Raw genomic sequence first — 27,342 nt, 5'->3', positions numbered from 1 at the left:
TGTCTCGGAATATTGGTGACTATAATTGATAGTGAATTACAGAAGGAATTTTTATACAACCTTCCCGGGAATTAATTAAACGACTCTTCTGTAACAATTCGCTTCAATTTTGCAAGCAACAGAAGAAAAAAATAGTGCCGGAGGAGGAATCGAGCCCGAGACCACTGGCGTAAGGGTCCGAACGCTAACCATGTAGGCCATACGGCGGGTCGGCAGTGGACTAACATTTTATACTCATAAGGCACCTAAGAAATTTTGTATTGATTTTTCCCGGGATTTTCCGAGTAGTGCGTCCTAATATTTTGACCACGTGAAGTGTTAGGGGTCCTCTTTCACCACACAAAATTTCGGACAAATCCCCGACCCCACGGTCGTGCTGTCTCCTTGTCAGTGTTATTCCTGACTTTGAAAGGCGTGGATACGACACCAAAGAGGGAAAAACTGGTGCGGCTCTTGACTAAACATTGGACGTACAAAGCTAATAGGACGTTCTTCTGGTGTAGCCTAGTACTCTCAAGAGCCAAAGAAACTGGTACATCTGCCTAGTAGCGTGTAGCGACCCCACGAGCACGCAGAAGAGCCGCAACACGACGTGGCATGGAGTCGAATAATGTCTGAAGTAGTGCTGCAGGGAACTGACACAATGAATCCTGCATGGCTGTCCATAAATTCGTAAGTGTACGAGGAGGTGGAGATCTCTTCTAAACAGCGCATTGCCAGGCATCCCAGATATGCTCAATAATGTTCATGTCTGCGGAGTTCAGTGACCAGTGGAAGTGTTTAAACTCAGAAGAGTGTTCCTGGAGACATTCTGTAGCAATTCTGCACGTCTGGGTTGTCGCATTGTTCTGCTAAAATTGCCCAAGTCCGTCGGAATGCACAATGAATATGAACGGATGCAGGTGATCAGACAGAATGCTTACGTACGTTTCACCTGTCAGAGTCGTATCTAGACCTGTCAGGAGTCCCACATCACTCCAACTGCACACACCCCACACCATAACAGAGCCTCCACCAGCTTGAAGGGTCCTCTGCTGACATGCAGGGTCCATGGATTCATGAGGTTCTCTCCATACCCATACACGTCCATCCGATCGATACAATTTGAAATGAGACTCCCCCGATCAGGCAACATCTTTCCTGTCATCAACAGTCCAAAGTCGGTGCTGACGGGTCCAGGCGGGGCATAAAGCTGTGTGTCGTGCAGTCATCATGGGTACACGAGTGGGTCTTTGGTGCCGAAAGCCCGTATCGATGATATTTCGTTGAATGGTTCACAAACTGCCATTTGTTGGTGGCACAGCATTGAAATATGTAGCAATTTACGGAAGGGTTGCATTTCTGCAACGTTGAACGATTCTCTTCAGTCGTCTTTGGTCCTGTTCTTGTAGGATCTTTGGCGCATCAATGTAAATAGTCCGTAGGTTATCTCTTCGGAATTCTTAAAGCACTAGGAGTAAACCAAGAGAGTGAAAGGATATTCACAATTTGCACAGAAATGAAACTCTATAGTTATAAGAGCCGAAGGAGATGAAAGGGAAGCGGTAGTTGCAAAGGGACTGAGACGGATTTCCAGAGTATTCCCAATGTTATTCAGTCTCTACAGTGAGCACGTAAGAAAATAAAGGAGAAATTTAGAAATGGAATTAAAATTAGGAGAAGAAATAAAAACTTTGAAGTTGGCCGAATACATATGCAGTAGATAGTCTGTTGAAGAGAGATTATAGGACAAACTTCAGCAAATCTAGAACAAGCTTATGGGAGTGTAGTCGAAAGAAATCAGGCGCTGCCTTGCGAATTAGTTTAGGAATGAGAGTAAAAATAGATCAGTTTTCTGTTCGGGGACCAAAGTGACCGATGAGAACCGAAGTAGACGATAGAAAATGCAGATTGACTGCATCAAAGAAAGCATTAAAAAAATAAAAAGAAAGGAATTCCTAACGGGGGAAAGAAATTTAAGTATTGGGAAGGCTTTTCTTCAAGTTTTTGGAGATTAGAAATGTAAAGTGAAACGTAAACGATGGAGATCTCAGTTAAGAAGAGAATACAGTTTCTGAAACGGCGTGCAGCAGAAAGATGCTGGAGATTAGATGGGTAGATTGAGTAAATAATGAGGGTGAACTGCATAGAATTGAGAACAGGAAAACAAATTTGTGAATCCTCTTGACTAAAAGAAGGCAACGGTTGATAGGACACATTCTGAGAGACGAAGGTAACTTCAGTTTTGTAATGGAAGGAAGTGCGGAACGTAAATATCGTAGTTGAATACAGGAAGAATATATTAAAAGGATGTAAGTGGCAGCAGTTATTCGGAGACGAAGAGGCACGCACAGAACAGAGTAGCATGGACAGCTGTGTCAAACAGGACTTCGGAGTGAAAACCCCAACTACTACTACTAGTACCAACGAATTTGAATTTTGCGCCATTTTGTCGCATGACGGTTGGCTGGCGTGGTTTTTTCGTGTTTGTTATCTGCGATCGATCCCATTAGTAGCCTGATAGCTTTTCTGTGGTGAACATTGTTGTTTGATGTACATTTTTTTCGCCATGGAACAGATGACAACTAAGCAACATATCCAAGAGATAAAAAGTTATTACAAAAACAATGAAAGCGCCACGGCAACCGTTCGTGAACTGCGTTTGACACTCGGAGGTAATTCCCCCGATCTGTGGCGCCTTGTCACGGTCCGTGCGGCTTCCCCGTCGTAGGTTCGAGTCCTCCCTCGGGCATGTGTGTGTGTGTGTGTGTGTGTGTGTGTGTGTGTGTGTGTTGTCCATAGCGTAAGTTAGTGTAAGTTAGATTAAGTAGTCTGTAGGCTTAGGGACCTATGAACTTACCACTACCAAACTATCGGAGGTAATACTGCTCCAACCGAACCATTAGTTCGGAAGTTGATCCGGAAGTTTGAGACCACGGATTCTGTTTTAGAGGTTAAAAAATAAGAAAAGGAAAACAGGCCGACCGAACAAGAAAACATGGCTGTCGTGCGTGACAATGTGACCGTCAGCCCCAGAAAATGGCTCGCCGACGAACTCAACAATTAAATTTATCACCAAGTTCACTGCATGAAATCCTTTCAAAAGATCTGAAAATGCATGCGGACAAGATTCTGCTTACACAAGAGCCGAAGCCTGCAGGTCATGGAAAGAGACATGGGATCTGCTCATTGGATCTTGGCTCGACAAGCGGAGAACGAGAAGTTCACAAAAACAACAATTTTTTTCAGATGAGGTGCATTTCCACCTCAGTGGGTACATCAATAAGCAGAACTGTAGAATAGGGGGTAAAAGAAATCCGCGAGTGACTGTAGAAGGTGAGTGCATCCTCAACGCACGACTGTGTGGTTTGGGTTCTAGGCAGCAGGAGTCATCGGCCCGTACGTTTTCGGTCGCAGGTTCGAATCCTGCCTCGGGCATGGGTGTGTGTGATGTCCTTAGGTTAGTTAGGTTTACGTAGTTCTAAGTTCTAGGGGACTGGTGACCTCAGATGTTAAGCCCCATAGTGCTCAGAGCCATTTGAACCATTTGAACCCGTACGTTTTTAAAAATGATGAGGGAGCTGCCGTCACTGTGAACGACGACCGTTACCAAAACTTATTTTCTAATAGGTTTTTCCCTCATATTGACGACAGTGACGATTTTTGGTGTCAACAAGATGGAGCGACATGTCACACATCGCGTAAAACGATTGCTCTGCTCAATGAAAAATCTCCTCAAAAAATGATATCTTTTTGGCCTGCCAGTCATGTAGTCTTAAGCCTTGTGACATTTTTTGTGGGGATTTGTGAAATCAAAAGTGTACGTGTACAAACCACAAACAGTACACCAATTGAAGGATGAAATTAAAAGGGTTATTAACGGCATCTCACCAGATGGTTGTGAACGCATCATCGGGAACTTCAATGGACCCACTGCTCATTGCCGCGCGGCCTTGGGTGGTCGTATGGAAGATACAAGTTTTCATAAATAAATGAGAGAAGTGAGAAGTGATTTAATGTATTTGTAAGAAGAATATTACATTTTCAATAAATTTTCTATGTTCTGTAGCACTTTAATATTCGTCCCTACTTTTCAGACAGCCTGTACTACTACTACTACTACTACTACTACTACTACTACTTCTACTTCTACTTCTGATATAATACTCTGCATCAGGGGTTCCCAACAAAATTTTCTCGAGGACCCCCTCATAGAGCATGATTGGTACCTTGTCATATCACAGTATCAAGTACCTAAAAAAAGCCAAATTAAGAGTCTTTTAATACGTTTTCTATTTTTGGTACTTAGAAAAAACATTGATATATTCATTATTGAAAAAATATTGAGCTTAAAACTGCTCATGCAGGAAGCGGCCAAAACGAAAAATCTGTTATCATACGAAATATATTTCATATATTTTTTATTCTAATAGCATCTTGGCGACCCATCTGCCATAGCTCGCAGACCCTGGGGGTTTTCGAGCCACCTGTCGGGAACCACTGCCCAACATGATCAGAAGTATCCGGACACTTATTAGAAGACACTAATATAGGTGTGTCCACACTTCGCCTTTATAAGGGTCTAAACTCTGATGTGGACACTTTCAGTAAGTCACCTCGACGACTGTGGAGAAATGGCCGCCCATTGTTCCTCAAGAGCCGAAACCAGAGAGGTAGCGATCTAGCACGCTAAAGTCTGGTGCGAAGTCGATAATCTGTCTTATCCCAAAGGTGTTCCATTCTGTTCAGGTCGGCGTTCTGGGCGTGTCAGTCCATTTCTGAGATGTTACTGTTCACTTAGAAGAGCAGCTGAACGGAATGGATAGTGTCTTGAAAGGAGGATATAAGATGAACATCAACAAAAGCAAAACGAGGATAATGGTATGTAGTCGAATTAAGTCGGGTGATGCTGAAGGAATTAGATTAGGAAATGAGACACTTACAATAGTAAAGGAGTTTTGCAAAATAACTGATGATGGTCGAAGTGGAGAGGATATAAAATGTAGGCAAGGAAAGCGTTTCTGAAGAAGAGAAATTTGTTAGCATCAAGTATAGATTTAAGTGTCAGGAAGTCGTTTCTGAAAGTATTTGTATGGAGTGTAGCCATGTATGGAAGTGAAACATGGACGATAAATAGTTTGGACAAGAAGAGAATAGAAGCTTTTGAAATGAGCTGCTACAGAAGAATGCTGAAGATTAGATGGGTAGATCATATAACTAATGAGGAGGTATTGAATAGGATTGGGGAGAAGAGAAGTTTGTGCACAACTTGACTAGAAGAAGGGATCGGTTGGTAGGACATGTTCTGAGGCATCAAGGGATCACCCATTTGGTATTGGAGGGGAGCGTGGAGGGTAAAAGTTGTAGAGGGAGACCAAGAGATGACTACACTGAGCAGATTCAGAAGGATGTGGGTTGCAGTAGGTACTGGGAGATGAAGAAGCTTGCACAGGATAGAGTAGCATGGAGAGCTGCATCAAACCAGTCTCAGGACCGAAGACCACAACAACAACAACTACTACAGCAACTATCCACCATCCACCGCCTCACAGATGCTGCTTTATGATAGGGAGCATTGTTCGAATGATACAATCAGTCATCATCTCCGGACTGTTCCACTACCTTACGCACTGCGCTGACCTGAAAAATATGTTCATATTCTCCCAGGTGTACCGTTTTCTTAATCGCGTCAGGGCAGTGAAAGGGGGGGGAGGGGGAGGAAGGAAGGGTATGCCTGACACGAACACACCGTAACACTCCCTCCCCGTGCTTCACAGTTACCACTACACATGATGACAGTTAATATTCTCCAACCATTCGCCAAACCAAAACCGTCTGATCGGATTGCCGCAACAGCTTATTGGTGGTCCAATTGTCTTTCGTGGACTGAGAATGCAGTTCACATTTGATGTTAGTGCTGTGCTTGAAGGCAGTACCTGGTTTATCTTGGCTGTTGTATTGGGGAACCATGCAGACTGCGGTGGCCTTGAAGCTTTCCCTGATGCAAACATTTCGACTCGGAAGAGCTTGGAATGTAGCAGAGAGTACAGGACTACTTGCGTCAGCAGCGCTCAGCGACTAGGTCCCGTTCAAGGTCACTCAGATTCGCAGAGATGCCTCACACAAAGTACATCCCAGAATGGCCCAGAGAGCTTGTAGTATTATTTTTTTTTCAAAGAGAAGATATAAGGACAGGATAAGAAATTTATTAATTTCTAAAATAGTGAGTGAGATCACCTACAAGATGAACATTGTTACAGTTCCCTGAGCCTTTAGTCCAAATACAGACAGACTCTTATTCACCTACTTTACGGTGATTATTAGTCCTTTGACTGGAATACTCTCTTTCAAATTCTAAAGGTGGCAGGGGTAAAATACAGGGAGCGAAAGGCTATTTACAATTTGTACAGAAACTAGATGGCAGTTATAAGAGTCGAGGGACATGAAAGGGAAGCAGTGGTTGGGAAGGGAGTGAGACAGGGTTGTAGCCTCTCCCCGATGTTGTTCAATCTGTATATTGAGAAAGCAGTAAAGGAAACAAAAGAAAAATTTGGAATAGGTATTAAAATTCATGGAGAAGAAATAAAAACTTTGAGGTTCGCCGATGACATTGTAATTCTGTCAGAGACAGCAAAGGACGGAAGAGCAGTTGAATGGAATGGACAGTGTCTTGAAAGGAGGATATAAGATGAACATCAACAGAAGCAAAACAAGGATAATGGAATGTAGTCCAAATTAAGTCGGGTGATGCTGAGGGAATTAGATTAGGAAATGAGACACTTAAAGTAGTAAAGGAGTTTTGCTATTTGGGGAGCAAAATAACTGATGATTGTCGAAGTAGAGAGGATATAAAATGTAGACTGGCAATGGCAAGGAAAGCGGCTCTGAAGAAGAGAAATTTGTTAACATCGAGTATAGATTTAAGTGTCAGGAAGTCATTTCTGAAAGTATTTGTATGGAGTGTAGCCATGTATGGAAGTGAAACATGGACGATAAATAGTTTGGACAAGAAGAGAATAGAAGCTTTTGAACTGTGGTGCTACAGAAGAGTGCTGAAGATTAGATGGGTAGATCACGTAACTAATGAGGAAGTATTGATAGGATTGGGGAGAAGTTTGTGGCACAACTTGACCAGAAGAAGGGATCGGTTGGTAGGACATGTTCTGAGGCATCAAGGGATCATCAATTTAGTATTGGAGGGCAGCGTGGAGGGTAAAAATCGTAGAGGGAGACCAAGAGATGAATACACTAAGCAGATTCAGAGGGATGTAGGTTGCAGTAGGTACTGGGAGATGAAAAAGCTTGCACAGGATAGAGTAGCATGGAGAGCTGCATCAAACCAGTCTGAGGACTGAAGACCACAACAACAAACAACAACATTAGTCCTTAGAACAAGAGGCATTGTAGACATAAAATAGGACGATCCCATATCTCTGTTAAACACTTCAGCTACATTAAATGTACGATACACAATAATGTCTCTATCATTACGAGCCTCAAGTCCTTCAACTTTCGACACTTTGTCCCCTGGGTACCGTACAATAGCTATGGTCACCCATCCATTGCCAGCTCTATTCTGATCACTATTTTGTAGAGTGAAATTAAACACTCCTCCACAAAAAACAGACGGGCCATGCAAAAACAGCTACCCGTTTACAATATGAACATTAATGTCAGTGTTGTCTACAGCTTTATAAACTGTGTGGCGTGAAAGCCTGCTCCTCCTGTAGTAACGCGGCATCTCTGTGCCTCCGTGCTGCTGGTACCTTGGTTCCAACCAAGCTGTTCAATTTGTCTACGAGAAGAAAGAAGCTGAATGCAGACGAGTACCTGTTTATTTGCGGGAAAGTAGGCAGCAATAATTGTAAAATAAAGATTACTGCCGACTGTGTGTTGTATTATAGACAACATCGCTGTGAATGAATCTCTTCCAGTCCCCCACTGCCCAGCTGTCTCGCTCTTTACGCAACCTCAAGTGTTGCTTAACGCTGACGACATAAATGTATATCTTGTGAAGAGCTGCTGTAGCTTGTACCCCATTCTTGTTCACTCTGCACGCACAGTCACTTTACTAGCTGGACTTCTGGTTGCACTCTGGAACTCATGTGTGTTTCCCTTTATTACGATCGTTACAACATTCTCTGAGTATCAAGAAAATGTGGACGATATCAAAAAAGCCATTTCCAAATATTTTGCTCAGACGCTAACTGATTTTTGTCGATCTACCATTGAAAATTTGCACACTAGACGGCAAAAAATTGCCGATAACGAGCGTGATTGCCTCATTGAATGAAAATAAATACTTGTTATCAATTTCTGTTTAAATGTAATGCAAGAATGCCTTACTTTCCGGTCTCCCTAATAGAGATTCAGGAAATATCCCTAAACAATGTTTTGTTTGTATCTGATGGAGTTACATTTCCCTTGAGACATATGAGTCTCAACTTAATCTTCGATAATAACAGAAGCTGAAGGAATGAATTGAAAATCGTGGTGCAGCCAGAAATTGACCCAGGTCTCCTGGTTATCAGGCAAATGTGCTATCCATGACAGCACCAGAGCAGTATAGGTTGCACAGCTGAACGGATGACCCTAGTCCACTGCCCTCCCTTACACGGACTTCAGTTCACCACTTCAACCTCTTTCCCCCTTCTTAAATCGGTAGTGGGATTATTATCCCAACAAGAAAGAAGGAGAGAGGAACAACGGGAATAACAATTGGTGGGGAACGTTTGAGGAGAGTGGAGAGTTTCAAATTCCTAGAAAGCCTGATACAGGAAGATGGAAAAAAACGACAGAGAAATGAACGAGCGGGGGAGAAAAGCAGAAGCATTTCGGAAGAGTGTCAGAAGCATGATATGGAGCGAGGATGTACCCCAAATCAGTAAAACGGTTACATACCAGTCATACTATGTCCCGATCCTGAGGTATGTATCAGAAACCTGGGTTGTGAAAGGAAGAGAGAAAAGCAAAGTACAAGCTGGTGAGATGAAATTTTTGAGAAACAGTATTGGAGTGACAAAGATAGGATAGGAAATGATAGGATCAGAGAGTTTATGAAGGTGTAACCATTACAGGAGGAGACGGAGAAATCAAGGCTGAGAAGGTATGGACAATGTTAATAGAATGGAGGAGAAGAGGATACCAATGAGGATATACGAGATGAAACTGGAAGGAAAGAGACCAAGAGGAAGACTGGGAGACAGATGTCTGAAAGGAGTAGAATAATGCGTCCAGAAGAAAGGAGAAGACAGGACCAAGATGAAGACTGAGAAATGGTGGCAAGACAGAAGACGATGGAGAGGCTTATTTTCCGTACAGAACCGGCCAGAGGCTGGAGACTACCCAAGATGATGATGATGATGGATGATGATGATGATGATGATGATGAAGATGATGAAATCGGCAGTATTGCGAGGCTTTCTGGTATTGGAATAGCACCCCAGCTTTGTACGTAATCGGGTAGTCTGTGCAGGTTTGCTACCTCTGCTGTTACGGCGGTGTAATGGCTAGCACCTCGTGAGTAAGTGGGTGCTATTCTGTCATTCTGCACAACGGATTAATCTGAGATGTACACTTTACCCTGTAGCTCCTGCAATATGCAATTTCCACCCCCACACTACTACAGAAGTCAGACAGACGCTCCTAACGTTCTGAAGAGAAATGCCTGAAAAACTTTCAGCAATAAATATCTTCTTGAGTCGTCCACTGTAAGGAAATGACAAAAAGTTTCACAAAATTTCTTACGTAACTAGTGGGATACTTGGGTAATGGAGTAGTGCTAGTGAGTGTAAGAAAAACATGAGACTAACGAAAATTATTATTTATTTTGCAAAAATTCTGAGAAATCACAATGGCACTTTTAGTTATGAACTGAACGAGTTATTTCCAGGTTCTTTTCGGAATGTCAAGTTACCTCTTAAGGATAGGATTCGCTAATGAAATTTCTATACAAAGTTTAAGATTGTTATTGACTTGGCAGAATGGCTGAGAGCTGCACCTACTCAACTTGAATAATTATCCATTAGAACGTTGCTAGGTACGGTCGAGGCTGTTGTGTGTGAAATAAAGTGAAGTGTACTGTTGTGGAGGAAATATGGGGCTCGCAAGAGCTGTAGCGCACAATACCGTAAGCTGCGATGACTGCTGTCTGCGCCGCTCGCTGCTGACAAATAAGATAACTCTCGATCTATCTGGATTGACCTTCACCAATCAAACTCAAGGATTCCTACTCGCCCCTAGTCTAACTATTGGCGTGGTACATTGGTCAGATAACCAGTCCACCGCGATGCCACTCAAAAATTCGCTCGCAGGCTTTTAACTATTACTCTGTCCATTCACACCGCACAATAAGTCTGGCAGCCAACACAGTGAACAACACTTAATCGCAAGGACTCAATATAGAGTTGCGCTCCTATTCGCTCTCAACAGAGGCGCTCTCCCAGTAAAGTACTGAGGAGAGACTTGTTCCTCGCTCTTTGAGTACACGTACGAGCGCGCACGCTCTCGTTACGTGTTCTCGCTCCAAGAGCGGCAACGGAACGGCCCTTCTCCACGTGAGACGTGAAGGGGTATATCTTTCGGTCTCTTCCATTACTCCTTCAGCTCAAGGCGTCAGAAATATCGTCTGCCAATCTGCATTGCTCTTCTAAAATGGGAGAATGACGTTTCGTTTAAGGCGACCAATCCGGAAATCTGTAGTATTGGCGTTTGTCGTTTGCTGTCTCCCTGTGAAAACCTCTGAAACTGCGTGCTATATTCGTAAAGAATGCGTAGGCTGGATGCTCCCACACAATGTAGCGGAATTTGCCTCTAAGCTGAACATGGGGTCATTCTCCCCTTTCACTCGGGCAAACGCTGTCCGCTCCACGGGCGATCGAGGTTGACTCGTCCTCTGAAGTGATCGGCCTCCCGGCGTGCGATCTGCCTCTCTCAAACTAAAAGCTCCTGTGACCGTCGTGTCTGGAATGCATGTGTGTATGCCAGCCTCGAGTACTTCAACCCCGGTGTGCACTTGTTATTTGCGTATCATTTACATAAATTCATACAACATTGACTTTAACTTATTGAGTTTGGGTTCGAATGAAGCGTCTTGATGTGCGGAATATGATTGTGAGGGCGGAATATGTAAGCAATGAATGTCAGGAGACTAGGATGTCTTACAACCTCTATCTAGCAAGAAGGAGACCCGTCTTCAAGTCTGGCTGTGGCACAAATTTTAATTCTTTTCTTCAGCTTCTATCATGATATAAAATACAGTTTCTGTGGGGTTGGGGTTTACACACTAGAGGAGGAGACTTTTTGCTGACAGCGCTGTTTCCTCTGCCTGCAGACTGCGTGACGGTGACGTCGGAGGGAGGCCAGTTCTTCTACAAGGCGGGCCCGCCCCCACCGCCCCCGCACGGCGTCCTGACACCCGGCGCCGCCCCCGAGGTGCCGGTGTGCGGCGTCTACCTGCTGGCAGACCCCGACAGGGCCATCGAGGTGCACTTTGACTTCCTGGACGTTCCCTGCGAGACCGGCGGGCTAGTCTCGGTGAGTACACGCAACACGACGTTCGGCACAATACACTGAACTATGCACAGCTGCGCCGCGCGTTTCTCGAAAGTTTGATACATCTCTACTCAAAAGTTGTTAAATTTTCTTAGACCACATCCACTGTGAACAGTATTGGCTCTAGATTTAATGCTACCGCGACTATGACAAGAATACACTGAGTTGATCAAAGTCATGGAGTAGTGATATGCGCATACAGGGTGGTCCATTGATAGTGACCGGGCCAAATATCTCACGAAATAAGCATCAAGCGAAAAACCTACAAAGAACGAAACTCGTCTAGCTTGAAGGGGGAAACCAGATGGCGCTACGATTAGCCCGCTAGATGGCGCTGCCATAGGTCAAACGGATAGCAACTGCGTTTCTTTAAATAGGAACCCCGGTTTTTATTACATATTCGTGTAATACACAAAGAAATATGAATGTTTTAGTTGGACCACTTTTTTCGCTTTGTGATAAATGACGCTGTAACAGTCACAAACGTATAAGTACGTGGTATCAGGTAACATTCCGCCAGTGCGGGCGGTATTTGCTTCGTGATACATTACCCGTATTAAAATGGACCATTTACCAATTGCGGAAAAGGTCGATATCGTGTTGATGTATGGCTATTGTGACCAAAATGCCCAACGCGCGTGTGCTAGTATGCTGCTCGGTATCCTGGACGACATCATCCAAGTGTCCGGACCGTTCGCCGGATAGTTACGTTATTTAAGGAAACAGGAAGTGTTCAGCCACGTGTGAAACGTCAACCACGACCTGCAACTAATCACGATGCCCAAGTACGTGTTTTAGCTACTGCCGTGACTAATCGGCACACCAGTAGGAGACAAATTGCGCAAACATCGGGAATCTCAAAAACGTCGGTGTTGAGAATGCTAAATCAACATCAACATCGATATTTCTATGCACCAGGAATTGCATGGCGACGTCGTGTACAGTTCTGCCACTGGGCACAACAGAAATTACGGGACGATGACAGACTTTTGGACGCGTTCTATTTAGCCACGAAGCGTCATTCACCAACAGCGGTAACGTAAACCGGCATAATATGCACTATTGGGCAACGGCATATCCGCTATGCCTGCGACAAGTGGAACATCAGCGACCTTGGCGGGTTAATGTATGGTGCGGCATTATGGGAGGAGGGATAATTGGCCCCCATTTTATCGATGGCAATCTAAATGGTGCAAGGTATGCTGATTTCCTACGTAATGTTCTACCGATATTTCTACAAGATGTTTCACTGCATGACAGAATGGCGATATACTTCCAACATGATGGATGTACGGCACATAGCTCGCGTGCGGTTGAAGCAGTTTTGAATAGCATATTTCATGACAGGTGGATTGGTCGTCGAAGCACCATAACATGACCCACGCGTTCACTGTATCTGACGTCCCCAGATTTCTTTCTGTGGGGAAAGATGAAGGATATTTGCTATCGTGATCCACCGACAACGCCTGACAACATGCGTCAGCGCATTGTCAATGCATGTGCGAACATTACGGAAGGCCAACTACTCGCTGTTGAGAGGAATGTCGTTACACGTATAGCCAAATGAACTGCGGTTGACTGACATCATTTTGAGCGTTTACTGCATTAATGTGATATTTACAGGTAATCACGCTGTAACAGCTTGCGTTCTCAGAAATGATGAGTTCACAAAGGTACATGTATCACATTGTAACAACCGAAATAAAGTGTTCAAATGTACCTACGTTCTGTATTTTAATTTAAAAAAACCTACCTGTTACCAACTGTTAGTCTAAAATTGTGAGCCACATGTTTGTGACTATTACAGCGCCATCTACCACAAAGCGTAAAAAGTGGTCCAACTAAAACATTGATATTTCTTTACGTACTACGCGAATATGTAATAGAAATGGGGATTCCTATTTAAAAAAACGCTGTTGATATCCGTTTGACCTATGGCAGCGCCATCTAGCGGACCAACCATAGCGCCATCTGGTTTCCCCCTTCAAGCTAGGCAAGTTTCGTTATTTGTAGTTTTTTCGTTTGGCGCTTATTTCGTGAGATATTTGGCCCGGTCACGATCAGTGGACCACCCTGTATGCAAAGGGCGGTAGTATCGCATACGCAAGGTATAAAAGGGCACTGTATCGGCGGACCTGACACTTGTACTCTGGTGGTTCGTGTGAAAAGGTTCGTCATGTCATTATTGCCACGCGACGGCAATCAACAGACTTTGAACGCGGAATGGTATTTAGAGTTACACGCATGGGAGATTCCATTTCGGAAATCGTTCGAGAAGTCAGTATCCCGAGATCGACACCGTCAAGAATTGGCCGCGAATACCAGATTTCTGACATTACCTTTAACCATAGTCAACGCAGTTGCGGACTGCCTTCACTTAACGACCAAGAGAAGCGGCGTTCGCTAGAGTTGCCAGTTCTAATAAACAAGCAACACTGCGTGAAGTAATCGCAGAAATCAATGTGGGACTTACGATGAACGAATTTGTCAGGACAGTGCGGCGAAATTTGGCGTTAATGGGAGGAGGGGAAGATTAATGTTTAACGTCCCGTCGACAACGAGGTCATTAGAAACGGAGCGCAAGCCCGGATGAGGGAAGGATGGGGAAGGAAATCGGCCGTGCCCTTTCAAGGGAACCATCCCGGCATTTGCCTGAAGCGATTTAGGGAAATCACGGAAAACCTAAATCGGGATGGCCGGAGACGGGATTGAGCCGTCGTCCTCCCGAATGCGAGTCCAGTGTGCTAACCACTGCGCCACCTCGCTCGGTGGCGTTAATGGGCTACGGCAGCAGACGACCGATGCAAGTGGCTTCGCTAACATCGCGACATCGCCTGCAGCGCCTCCCCTGGCCTCGTGACCATATTGCTTGCACCACAGACGACCCGAAAACCGTGACCTGGTCAGATAAGTCCCGATTCCAGTTATTAAGAGTTGATCGTGGGGTTAGTGTGTGCTGCACACCCCACGAAACCGTGCAGCCAAGATGTCAACCATACACTTTGCAAGCTGGTCGTGGCTCCGTAACAATTTCATGGAGAAAGCAAAACACACAAATTATGTTGTACATAGCCGAAAAAAATCACAACATCAAGAAAGAGTTGTGAGAAATACACTACTGGCCATTAAAATTTCTACACCATGAAGATGACGTGCTACAGACGCGAAATTTAACCGGCAGGAAGAAGATGCTGTGGTATACAAATGATCAGCTTTTCAGAGCATTCACACAAGGCTGGCGCCGGTGGGGACACCCTACAACGTGCTGACATGAGGAAAGTTTCCAACCGACTTCTCATACACAAACAGCAGTTGACCGGCGTTGCCTGGTGAAACGTTGTTGTTATGTCTCGTGTAAGAAATGCGTACCATCACGTTTCCGACTTTGATAAACGTCGGATTGTAGCTTACCAGGATTGCGGTTTATCGTATCGGGACATTGCTGCTCGCGTTGGTCGAGATCCAATGACTGTTAGCAGAATGTGGAATCGGTGGGTTCAGGAGCGTAATACGGAACGCCGTGCTGGATCCCGACGGCCTCGTATCACTAGCAGTCGAGATGACAGCCATCTCATCCGCATGGCTGTAACGGATCGTGCAGCAGCGTCTCGATCTCTGAGTCAACAGATGGGGCATTTGCAAGACAACAACCATCTGCACGAACAGTTCGGCGACGTTTGCAGCAGCATGGACTATCAGCTCGGAGACCGTGGCTGCGGTTATCCTTGACGCTGCATCACAGACAGGAGCGCCTGCGATGGTGTACTCAACGACGAACCTGGGTGGGCGAATGGCAAAATGGCATTTTTTCGGATGAATCCAGGTTCTGTTTACGACATCATGATGGTCGCATCCGTGTTTGGTGACATCGCGGTGAACGCACATTGGAAGCGTGTATTCGTCATCGCCATACTAGCGTATCACCCGGCGTGACGGTATGGGGTGCCATTGGTTACACGTTCGGTCACCTCTTGTTCGCATCGACGGCACTTTGAACAGTGGACGTTACATTTCAGATGTTTTTCGACCCGTCGCTCTACCCTTCATTCGATCCCCCCGAAACCCTACATTTCAGCAGAATAATGCACGACCGCATGCCGCATGTTGCAGGTCCTGTACGGCCCTTTCTGGATACAGAAAATGTTCGACTGCTACCCTGGCCAGCACATTCTCCAGATCTCGCTCCAATTGAAAACGTCTGGTCAATGGTGGCCGAGCAACTGGCTCGTCACAATACGCCAGTCAGTACTCTTGATGAACTGTGGTATCGTGTTGAAGCTGCATGGGCAGCTGTACCTGTGGACGCCATCCAAGCTCTGTTTGACTCAATGCCCAGGGGTATCAAGGCCCTTACTACGGCCAGAGGTGGTTGTTCTGGGTACCGATTTCTCAGGTTGTATGCACCCAAATTGCGTGAAAATGTAATCACATGTCATTTCTAGTACAGTATATTTGTCCAATGAATACCCGATTATCATCTTCATTTCTTCTTGGTGTAGCAATTTCAATGGCCAGTAGTGTAAACGAAAGTTCGTAGGCGTGCGTCTACATGTCAACGATGATGTCTATCCAAAGTTCGCGCCAGTCTCATAAGATCCCAGGTATCACACACTGCGGCCATTCATCCTGGTGGACCCTTGTTTGCGTGTAATTGACGGTGTGGGTTCGAACCTCATCAGATGCAGTAAAACGTTGTTCGTAAATCTTTACCGAAATAACCGCGATCAATACGTTTATTTGATTAATTCCTTTAAATGTAATTATTTAATTTCATTCTTTTGGCGCATAATTTTAATCATATCAGCATCTTCATTTGCTCTCATTTTCCTTCCTGTCACTCTTTCACCAAGTGAGGTGGCGCGCCGGCCATTGTGGTCGAGCGGTTCTAGGCGCTTCAGTTTGGAACCGCGACCGCATGTTCGAATCCTGCCTCGGGCATGGATTTGTGTAATGTCCTTAGGTTAGTTAGGTTTAAGTAGTTCCAAGTTCTAGGAGACTGATGACCACAGCTGTTAAGTCCCAGAGTCCACAGAGCCATTTTTTGAGGCGGCGCAGTGGTTAACCTACTGGGCTCGCATTCGGGAGGACGGCGGTTCAAACCCGCGTCCGGCCATACTGATTCAGATTTTTCGTGATTGCCCTAAATCACTTCAGGCAAATGCCGGGATGGTTCCTTTGAAACAATACGGCCGACTTCCTTTCCTAATCTGATGCGACCGATGGCCTTGCTGTGTGCTCCTCTGCACCAAACCAACCAACCTACCATTCTTTCTCCACTTGAAATCTTTGTTCATGTGTTCCTAATTAATTTTATGTATTAATTTAGATTTAATTTTTTTCTTTTATAACCTGGTTTTTTCTTCCACATTATTGTGTTCATTATATCTATTTCTCTTTTTGCTTGTATTTCGTTTTAGTTATAAACCCGTTTTTACTTATATTTTCATGTGCGTTATTTTGTCTATAGTGCAGTAGGTATTTAGGTTATATTTTAAATGTGTGTACGACGATTACCGTGCAAAGAAAATTGCACATCTGGTAACAAAACTACATTTTTCTCACCATTGCACAAATATAAATAGATTATTTCTTATTTGTCTGTAACTTTTCAGATAATTGTGTATTATAATAGGCAAATATAATTGAATTCATATTCATAAAAATTCCGATTGGAAAAAGGATGCTATAAAGTGAAAATGAAAAAAAGTGATAAAATGATGTGACAAAAGAATAGAAATAAGAAATTACATTTAAAACGATTAATTGACTAAAATTGATGATCGAGGTAATTTCGATAAAGATTTAAAAATCAAAAAATGTTATTGCACCCGATGATGTACGGATCCATAGCCTCCTGCGTGCAAAGCTGTTATCCTGTCCAGTACGCCACGGATTCGAACTAGGTCATGTAACTTTCTCTAACGCTATTAAGTATTACACTAAATTCTGAATTTTTTTCATCGATTACTCGCGAACGATGACCCACCAGGCTGAATGACTGCAGTGTGTCATACCTGGGATCTTAACCTACATCACCGTATAGACAGTTTCAAAAACCCGGTCGCACCGCTGGCGACTTCTCCTTGTTAGTCTAATTACAGCGCAATCAGATCCATTTTCCTCCCTGCGCTTTATGCAAGAGTGGAACGAGAAGAAACCGTAATAATTGGTGCATTTAGAAAGCAGCCTGTGACATGTACTTCGCAGCGGTTTGTTAAGTTTAGATACAGATGAACCGCACAGTCCTTTGCTATATGGTCAGTTGTTCCTTTGTTTGCGTGATATCAATGAATGTAATTGGTAAAGGTAACGCACCTGTATTAGCTAACTCCACAGCTGACGGGCAGCGCTGCTGATTGCCTTGCGGAAGATCCGGTTTCGATTGCCGGTACTGCCATGGATTTTGCCTTGGGAGGACTGGAACGCGATGCTCTGAGCCTCACGATTCTACTTGTGAAGTAGCAGCTTTAGGTCTCTAAAACTGACAACAGCCGGGAGAGCGGTGTGCTAACCCCACACCCGTGCATATGACATCCAATGACGCTAGTGGTGGAGGACGACATGGCAGTCGATCGGTACCGACGTGCCCGCCAAGACTTTTGCGTGGAATTTACGATGTAGCCCAGGCTTACCCCTGTAGTCACGGCTACCCGCTGCACAGACGTGGTCGGCAAATTGCCTGTGCTCTGGCTCTGCAGGCGTCACTCGTTTGACAGACCCAGACGCCAACAGTAGGGCAGGCACGGCGTGTCCACAACAAGCTGGTTTGTGTTCGAAACGTGTCTGTCTGTTTTGAAGTGTATCAACAGCCGACACAAGAGCTGTTGTTAAAATATCGAACCAGCGATATTTCTTCCATCGATATATTGATATCGAAACGGCAATATCGAGAGTCGATATTTTTATTTTATAATTTTCTTTTCGCAATTTCCGATAAATATTTGAACTTGGTCTTTTGGAACATAATTTTACTTTCAGTATGTGAAGAAGTGTTACTACTTTCTGAGCTTTTATCACGTCCTGTCATTCTCTTTGACTGTGTGAAGCAAGTATACAAGGCACAAAGAATAATTCTTAACGCAACTTGTGTGTTATTTCTTCATATCGGCGTGTTTCAGAAACAGTTTCTGAAACTGATGAATAAAAATCTAAATGACGAGACTGGTCTTTGCGGTGGGCTGAGACACATGAGGGGAAATGCTAACGTAATCGACGCTCGGGGCTACCAAAAGAAACTGTAACGTTCAACTTCTCCACGTAATTTTGACACTACAATCGCTAGGTCGCTGGAATTTGCAGGAATGGGGAAACAGGCAAGTCGACACCCGACAAATCCGGTATGCGACGAAACCGAGCGGCGGACCCATCGGACACCTTTGATTGTGCCGCTTACCCTGCAGTTATCATGCTAGCAAAGTGGTTACCACCAGGCCCGAACAAGCATCATTTTCCTTTCAATTCTTGCTCTAATTTTACAGGCAGGCTGCTAGCTTGTTAATGATCAGAATGTCTAATAATAAATCAATACTTAAATATACAGCTCTAAAACTGACAGTATACTTCCAGCACTTTCATCGTCGGCACTTTCATCGTCTGCACTTTAATCGTCGGCACTTTAATCGTCGGCACTTTAATCGTCAGCACTTTAATCGTCGGCACTTTAATCGTCGGCACACCGACATATCGATAATATTTTTGATATATCGAGGGCTAAACATGTTATTATGCTAAATATCAATATATCGGATTCTCACTATTTTTAAAAATATCAACCTTTGTAGCTAGCGCCATGGAGAAGTGTGGCTCTAACTTCAGCACGAGACATACCAGTTACGAGACGTGCGGCGCCTGCATCCCGGACAGCGCCATGGGGAGAAGAGCCACTTTGCCTCTGAAAACACGTGCCAACCGAGTATCGAGGAGATACCACTCCCCCTGGGTGTGTGTTCAGTTCGGCGCCCGGCCATACTCTGGCAGTGCAGTTCGCTCAACCACAGCAAGGAGTTCTGACTCAGATCGACCATCAGTATCTACAATTCGCGTTTCCAGCAGCAGTCCAATCTGAAAGATAGCTCACCGCGGCCATTACAAGTGACCAAACGTCGGCCAGGGAACTTCGCCTCCTCCAACTGGGCCTCCCGTGGGACCAGTGCTCTAAAACGTATTCTTAAGTGAAACTTGGACTGTCAGCTGTAGTTGCCGGCACTCACCGGCCGAAAGGACTTTGATTGTTCGGACTCCACTAACAGGTGGCAGAGGTAACTGATGGCAAGAATTGTTCTGTGACTCCTGCCACCGTCATTTTTTCTTTGAAACTTATAATCGATTGGTTTATAGACTATTTATTCGTTCATGAAGCTGGTATCTGTACAGATACCATTGGTGATCTTGCAGCTCTCGAAGAATGATATTATAATGAAATCCCCATTGATATTTATCAAAGCCTGTAAGCAGCTAAAGGTCTGGATTTCATTATAATTTCATTAATTTGTTTGCTTTGTACCCATGACAACGAAGGACAATTTGTTTTGTATCCTTATATGTAAGGAGCGATCAAGAAATTTCAGTTTGAGGGCGTTGTTGCAGAGTATACGCAACAAAAATGGTTCAAATGGCTCTGAGGATTATGGGACATAACATCTGAGGTCATCAGTACCCTAGAACATAGAACTACTTAAACCTTACTAACCTAAGGACATCACACACATCCATGCCCGAGGCAGGATTGGAAACTGCGACCGTAGCGGTCGCGCAGTTCCCCCAGACTGAAGCGCCTAGAACCGCTCGGCCACACCCGCTCGGCCACAACGGCCGGCAGTATACGCAAGACAGCACAACTTTGATGCTGGCATATAAGCACCAACATGTAGGCAAGGGATTAGTCTCTTTCCCGTGTGGGTACATTGGCGAAGCCTATTTAATTTTTGGTTTTGGACTTCTATTTCTGCATGTTTTTTTAGCCCTTTTTCCACGTGTCTGATTTTAGCTGTCTTCTATTCTGTCCATTGGGACTGACGTAGTCGTTTAACTCCTCCCTTTGTTCGTTTTCTATAGTTTTGACTTGAGCGCGTATGAACCCACTTGTTTTTTGCACCCTAAAGCAAAACAAAACAAACAAAAGTGGAAAAGTGAACTATGGCGACGTTATTACCAAATGCGTCCAAACAGGACCAATGTGCTATTATTCTTTTTTTCTTTTCCTTGCTGAAGGGAAAACACTGGTGAACATCCATCGGAGAATGAGGAATGTGGATGGGGTAGACTGTCTCTAGAAAACTGCTGTTGTGGAATGGTGCGCCAAGTTCCGTCCTGATGGCGATTCGACACGACACACAGGTCGATCTGGGAGGCCAGCAAAAGTTACGCCAAATCAAGTGGGGGAATTGCGTGCATATAGAGTACCGTCTCAGTTGTGTGACTGGATTCGTGATTTCCTCTCGGAGATGTCACAGTTCGTAGTGATGGACGCTAAATCATCGAGTAGAACAGAAGTGATATGTGATATCTGGCGTTCCACGGGGTAGTGTCATTGGCCCTCTGCTGATATTGATTTACATAAATGATCTAGGTGATAATTTGTGCAGCCCCCTTAGATTATTTGCAGATGACGCTGTAATTTACCATGTAGTAAAATCATCAGACGATCAGTTCCAATTACAAAATGATCTAGAGAGAATTTCTGTGTGGTGCGATAAGTGGCAATTGGCGCTAAACAAAGAAAAGTGCGAGGTCATCCACATGGGTACTAAAAGAAATCAGATGAATCTAGGGTATATGATAAATCGCACAAATGTAAGGGCTGTCAATTCGACTAAATACCTAGGAATTACAATTACGAGCAACTTAAATTGGAAAGACGACATAGATAATATTGTGGGGCCGGCTGTTGTGGCCGAGCGGTTCTAGGCGCTTCAGTCTGGAACCGCGCGACCGTTACGGTCGCAGATTCGAATCCTGCCTCGGGCATGGATGTTTGTGATGTCCTTAGGTTAGTTAGGTTTAACTAGTTCTAAGTTCTAGGGGACTAATGACCTCAGCAGTTGAGTCCCATAGTGCTCATAGCCATTTGAACCATTAATATTGTGGGGAAGGCGAAACAAAGACTGCGTTTTGTTGGCAGAACACTTAGAAGATGCGACAAACCCACTAATGAGACAGCCTACATTACACTTGTCCGTTCTCTGCTGGAATATTGCTGCGCGGTGTGGGATCCTTACCAGGTAGGATTGACGGGGGACATCGAAAAAGTGCAAAGAAGGGCAACTCGTTTCGTGTTATCGTGCAATGGGGGTGATAGTGTCACTGATATGACACGCGAGTTGGGCTGGCAGTCACTAAAACAATGGCAGTCTTCTTTGCGGCGAGAACTACTTACGAAATTTCAATCATCAACTTTCTCTTCCGAATGCGAAAATGTTTTGTTGACACCCACCTACATAGGGAGAAATGATCATCATAATAAAATAAGAGAAATCAGAGCTCGAACGGAAAGATTTAGGTGTTCCTTTTTCCCACGCGCCATTCGAGAGTGGAATGGTAGAGAACTAGTATGAAAATGGTTCACCTGGCACTTAAGTGTGAATTTCAGAGTAACCATGTAGATGTAGAGACATTCCAGCACTCCTGCTATAGTCCTGATCTCTCCCCATCCGACTATCACGCCTTCGCCCACTTAAAAAAGGTCTTGAATGGTCGACTATTCCTGTTGGACGAAGATATGCAGACTACTTCACGCAACAGGAGACGGTGTTCAGATATCGTCAACATCGTGCGTCGGTGGGACGATGCCTCGTTACTCACGGCAGTTGTGTCTGATTGGCATACCGATTCTGGACTGTACCGTCTTCAGACGGAAACTTTTTGTTCACCCCTTATAAATTTTTTCCACTGTGTATGAACTCCAGGGACTGATCGATGAGAGAAGTCGGAACAAAAATGTGTAATGAACTTACGTCGGGAAACGCATGGTTTCCATGCTAGAGGCCATTTATTCAGTCATACTCCGTTACAGAGACTGCGGTCTAATACGGTCTACTCCACGGAGTCACAGTTACAGTATGCGTGGTTTCCTCCTAGAGGGTGGTCGCTCCTCACGCGTCACGCCCTAGCGCCCACTCCTGGTAATTGGTAATGTTGTGTCCGATTCACCTCTTGCTGATTGGCCTTGTAGTGGATGTGTTACAGCATTGTACACAAAGGTTTCGTATTCGAGTTGAGAGCTTGCCGACGTGGTGTTTACCTCATCTGCATCTATCTACATGGTTACTCTGCAATTCACACTCAAGTGCCTGGCAGAGGGTTCATCAAACCATTTTCATACTACTTCTCTACCATTCCACTCTCGAATGGCGCGTGGGAAAAAGCAACTCCTAAATCTTTCCGTTCGAGCTCTGATTTCTCTTATTTTATTATGATGATCATTTCTCCCTAAGTAGGTGGGTGTCAACAAAATATTTTCGCATTAGGAAGAGAAAGTTGCTGATTGAAATTTCGTAAATACATCTAGCTGCAGAGAAAACCGCCTTTGTTTCAGTGACTGCCACCCCAACTCGCGTATCATATCAGTGACACTCTCACCCCAATTGTGCGATAACACGAAACGAGCTGCCCTTCTTTGCACTTTTTCTATGACCTCCGTCAATCCTACGTGGTAAGGCAATATTCCAGCAGAGGACGGACAAGTGTAATGTAGGCTGTCTCTTTAGTGGGTTTGTCGCATCTTCTACGTGTTCTGCCAACAAAGCGCAGTCTTTGTTTCGCCTTCCCCACAATATTATCTATGTGGTCTTTCCAATTTAAGTTGTTCGTAACTGTAATTCCTAGGTATTTAGTCGAATTGACAGTCCTTAGATTTGTGCGATTTATCGTATAATCAAAATTTATCCGATTTCTTTTAGTACCCATGTGGATGACCTCGCACTTTTCTCTGTTTAGTGCTAATTACCACTTTTCGCACCACACAAAAATTGTGTCTAGATAATTTTGTAATTGGAATTGATCGTCTATTTTACTGTACGGAAAATTTTAGCGTCATCTGCAAACAATCTAAGCGGGCTGCTCAGATTATCACCTAGATCATTTATGTAAATCAGGAACAGCAGAGGGCCTATGAAGCTACCTGGCAGGAAAGCCAGATATAACTTCTGTTCTACTCGACGATTCACCGTCTATCACTACGAACTGTGACCACTCTCAGAGGAAATAACGAATCCAGTCACACAACTGAGGCGATACTCCATATGCGCGCAATTTAATAATCGCTTGTGAGGAACGGTATCAAAAGCCTTCCGCGAATCTAGGAATATGGAATCGATCTGAGATCCCTTGTCGACAGCACTCATTACTTCATGGGAATAAAGAGCTATGTGGCACAAGAACGATCTTTTCTGAATCCGAGTTGGCTATGTATCAATAAGTCATTTTCTTCAAGGTGATTCATAGTGTTCGAGTACAGTATATGCTCCAAAATACTACTGCCAATTGAGGTCAGTGATATGGGTCTGTAATTCAATGGGTTACTCCTATTTCGTTTATTGAATATTGGTGTGACCTGTGCTACTTTCTAGTCTTTAGAAAAGGGAAATGGCAACGGGCGGCGGGCAGCAAGGTTGTATCAGGAGCCCCATCCTCTCCAACAACCACCTCAGCATTCAGTGATTTCAACAGTGTTTTGCCGTTTGTCTGAGACAGGGTCGTTTCAGGAAGCAGGACATCATAAAGGTCGCACCTAAAATGTTCGGACACCAGACTTGGAGAAAAATGTGATTAACACTGCCGAAGGTGACCGCCGTGTTAGTACCAGGCAGTTGGCCCACCAGTACAGGGTACGCCAGACGACAGTGTGTTACAGTTGTTACTACCCTTATCACTTAGCTACAGACTTCCCACATGGGGAGCAGTTTTGCCACTGGTTTCTTCACCGGACAATCTGGGATTTGTGTCATCGATCCTATTCACTGATGAGGCCACCTTTACGCGGAGTGATATCTTCTAAGTTTCATAACGGTCATGCAGAACCCACATGGTTTGGTGACAGCCAACCATCGGCAGCGGTGAAGCCTGAATCTGAGCGCCGGGATAACTGGAGACCGTATATTTGGGACCAGTCTTCCTTCTACTTCGCCTAACGAGCCAGAACTATCTGCATTTCTTGGAGTGACTTTGCCTCCCCCGCTGGAAGAAGTTCCTCTGATGATTCGAAGGGTTATGTGGCTGCTACATGATGGTGCTCCAGCCCACTTCGCCGTTAACTTCCGGATGCATCTCAATTGTGTCTTCCCTGGTCGATGAATCGGACGAGGCGGTCTACTTGCATGGCCTGCTCGTTCACCGGATGTCAACCCGTGCGATCTCTGGTTATGGGGCCATCTCAAAAGTATCGTGTATGCAGAGCCCATTCCAGATGTGGAGACAATGGAACAGCTTATTCATGCCGCCTTTGACACTGTTCGGATGCAGCCTGATCGATGTGAACGTGTGAGACAGAACATGATACGGCGCATACAGTACACCCATGCTTTGAGGCACATGTAAACCATTTTCAACACACAGCATGTGGCTGCATGGTACAGCGGGTATTAGAACGCAGTCTCTGTAACAATGTATGATTGAATAAATGACCTCTAGCATGGAAACTATGCATTTCCGGACATACGTTCATTAGACCTTTTAATGTTCCGTATCCTCTCATCGATCAATCCCTAAATGGAGGGAAAAAAAACACTAATTTGGTGTGTGTGATGCCGTCAGTCATACGACCAGACCGCCGCCTGAGAGATCGATCCGCCGGATGCGATTCTCTCGATAAACGGAACAGAAGAACAGCCAGTCGCAGTACTTATGCTCGCCGCGAGGCCACTTCATTGTGCAACAGGAGAGTAGTGCAGTTGTGCCGGTCTACAGTTCGTAGCCGCGCTCAGTGGTCAACCAGCGCCGATGTTAGTCATGGCCTGGAGCTGTCATTGCTGCCGTCAAGTCTCTGTATCTCAGTTCCAAGTTAGTCTGCAAATTCACCCGACTCGACATTCAAGATTACGAGAGATTAGTTCGTCACCACAAGATTTGTGACTTGTAAATCATGTCATTCTACAGACGCTTAGTCTAGTCGCGTCTTCTACAACTGACAACCAACTGATCATGGATTACAGCAAAGTTAAGTAATAAATACTTCCTTACTTTGTACTCCTGCTAATTAATTGTGTTTTCCTGTTGTAGTTACCAAGCAATCTTGGCATAGTAGAACCAACGTTTCCACCTCCTTGGCTACCTTATATTTGTCACCTCATGTTGATGGACTCGATCATGATGGAAGATCGAGAGCCATCAGTGTGAAATTAAAATAAATGTTAACTGCATACGACCTGGAAGAACGAGTTATTCATGTGGGCTACTATGTAGGACAGCTCAGTTTTGTTTACGTTTTCATGGCACTTGTATTACGTGAAACGTATTCGCTGTTCATTCTGGAACAACGTGGAGAAGAGGACGTTGCTTCGTCGCTTGCTGCAGTTGCCTCTCCATGGTGTCGCCCATCCTGCGTTCCCGTACAATGTACCGGGTGATCAAAAAGTCAGTATAAATTTGAAAACTGAATAAATCACGGAATAATGTAGATAGAGAGGTACAAATTGACACGCATGCTTGGAATGACATGGGGTTTTATTAGAACCAAAAAAATACAAAAGTTCAAAAAATGTCAGACAGATGGCGCTTCATCTGATCAGAATAGCAATAATTAGCATAACAAAGTAAGACAAAGCTAAGATCATGTTCTTTACAGGAAATGCTCAATATGTCCACCATCATTACTCAACAATAGCTGTAGTCGAGGAATAATATTGTGAACAGCACTGTAAAGCATGTCCGGAGTTATGGTGAGGCATTGGCGTCGGATGTTGTCTTTCAGCATCGCTAGAGATGTCGGTCGACCACGATACACTTGCGACTTCAGGTAACCCCACAGCCAGTAATCGCGCGGACTCAGCTCTGGGGACTTGGGAGGCCAAGCATGACGAAAGTGGCGGCTGAGCACACGATCATCACCAAACGCCGCGCGCAAGAGATCTTTCACGCGTCTAGCAATATGGGGTGGAGCGCCATCCTGCATAAACATCGTACTTTCCAGCAATTGTTTATCAGTCCGGCTGGGGATGATGCGATTCTGTAACATATCGGCGTACCTCTCACCGTCACGGTAGCTCTCCAGCGCCATCTGTCGGACATTTTGTGAACATTGTTCTTTTTTTGTTGTTGTTGTAATAAAACCCCATGTCATTCCCAGCATGTGTGTCAATTTTTACCTCTCTATCTACATTATTCCATGGTTTATTAAGTTATCAAATTTATACTGACTTTTAGATCATCCGGTGGGTACTGACAGAAATTTCCATCCGGCGTCCGACCTCGCTTTCTCTGACAACTCCAGCTGCGCTATCCTTTACACACCTTTTCTCAGAGCACTCTGTCAGTAACTCCCTTCAAACGAATAGTTACCGAAAGTGGAAGCTACTTTCCGTGCGGTAAGAGATGGTGACACGTTTCTTTTGACTCAAGGCGATGACAGATGCGATTCGAATGCTGTAGGCGAGATAAAAGAAAGGAGTCCCTCGACGCTCTCTGCATCCGGTAGTCGTACAACGCCATCAGCTGTGCTGGCTGAAGAACGCGGATAGCGCGAAGCGAAGCGCCCTCTTGCCCGTCTGAACGGCTGCCTCATCTGAGCCGTCTGCCGACACAGCCAGCGGAGGAGGACAGAGACCGACTCAAAGCGACGGCCGCACAAAAGAAGTAATCCCAGCCGGTTGGGCGGCC

General features: G+C 44.7%; 1 protein-coding gene across 1 annotated transcript in view; it reads left to right on the top strand.

Annotated features, from left to right (window-relative positions):
* Positions 1-27,342, top strand: part of LOC126428111 (corticotropin-releasing factor-binding protein) — a 1,025,460-nt gene that overhangs the window by 852,636 nt on the left and 145,482 nt on the right. Inside the window, exon 4 of the mRNA XM_050090015.1 lies at positions 11,312-11,514. Coding sequence (XP_049945972.1) covers positions 11,312-11,514 — 203 coding nt within the window. The remainder of the gene's footprint in view (positions 1-11,311; positions 11,515-27,342) is intronic.

The sequence above is a fragment of the Schistocerca serialis genome, chromosome 12 (genome assembly GCF_023864345.2).
Source record: "Schistocerca serialis cubense isolate TAMUIC-IGC-003099 chromosome 12, iqSchSeri2.2, whole genome shotgun sequence".
NCBI lineage: Eukaryota > Metazoa > Arthropoda > Insecta > Orthoptera > Acrididae > Schistocerca > Schistocerca serialis.
The sequence above is the reverse complement of the archived record's forward strand: the minus strand, read 5'-3'. Positions and strand labels throughout refer to the sequence as shown.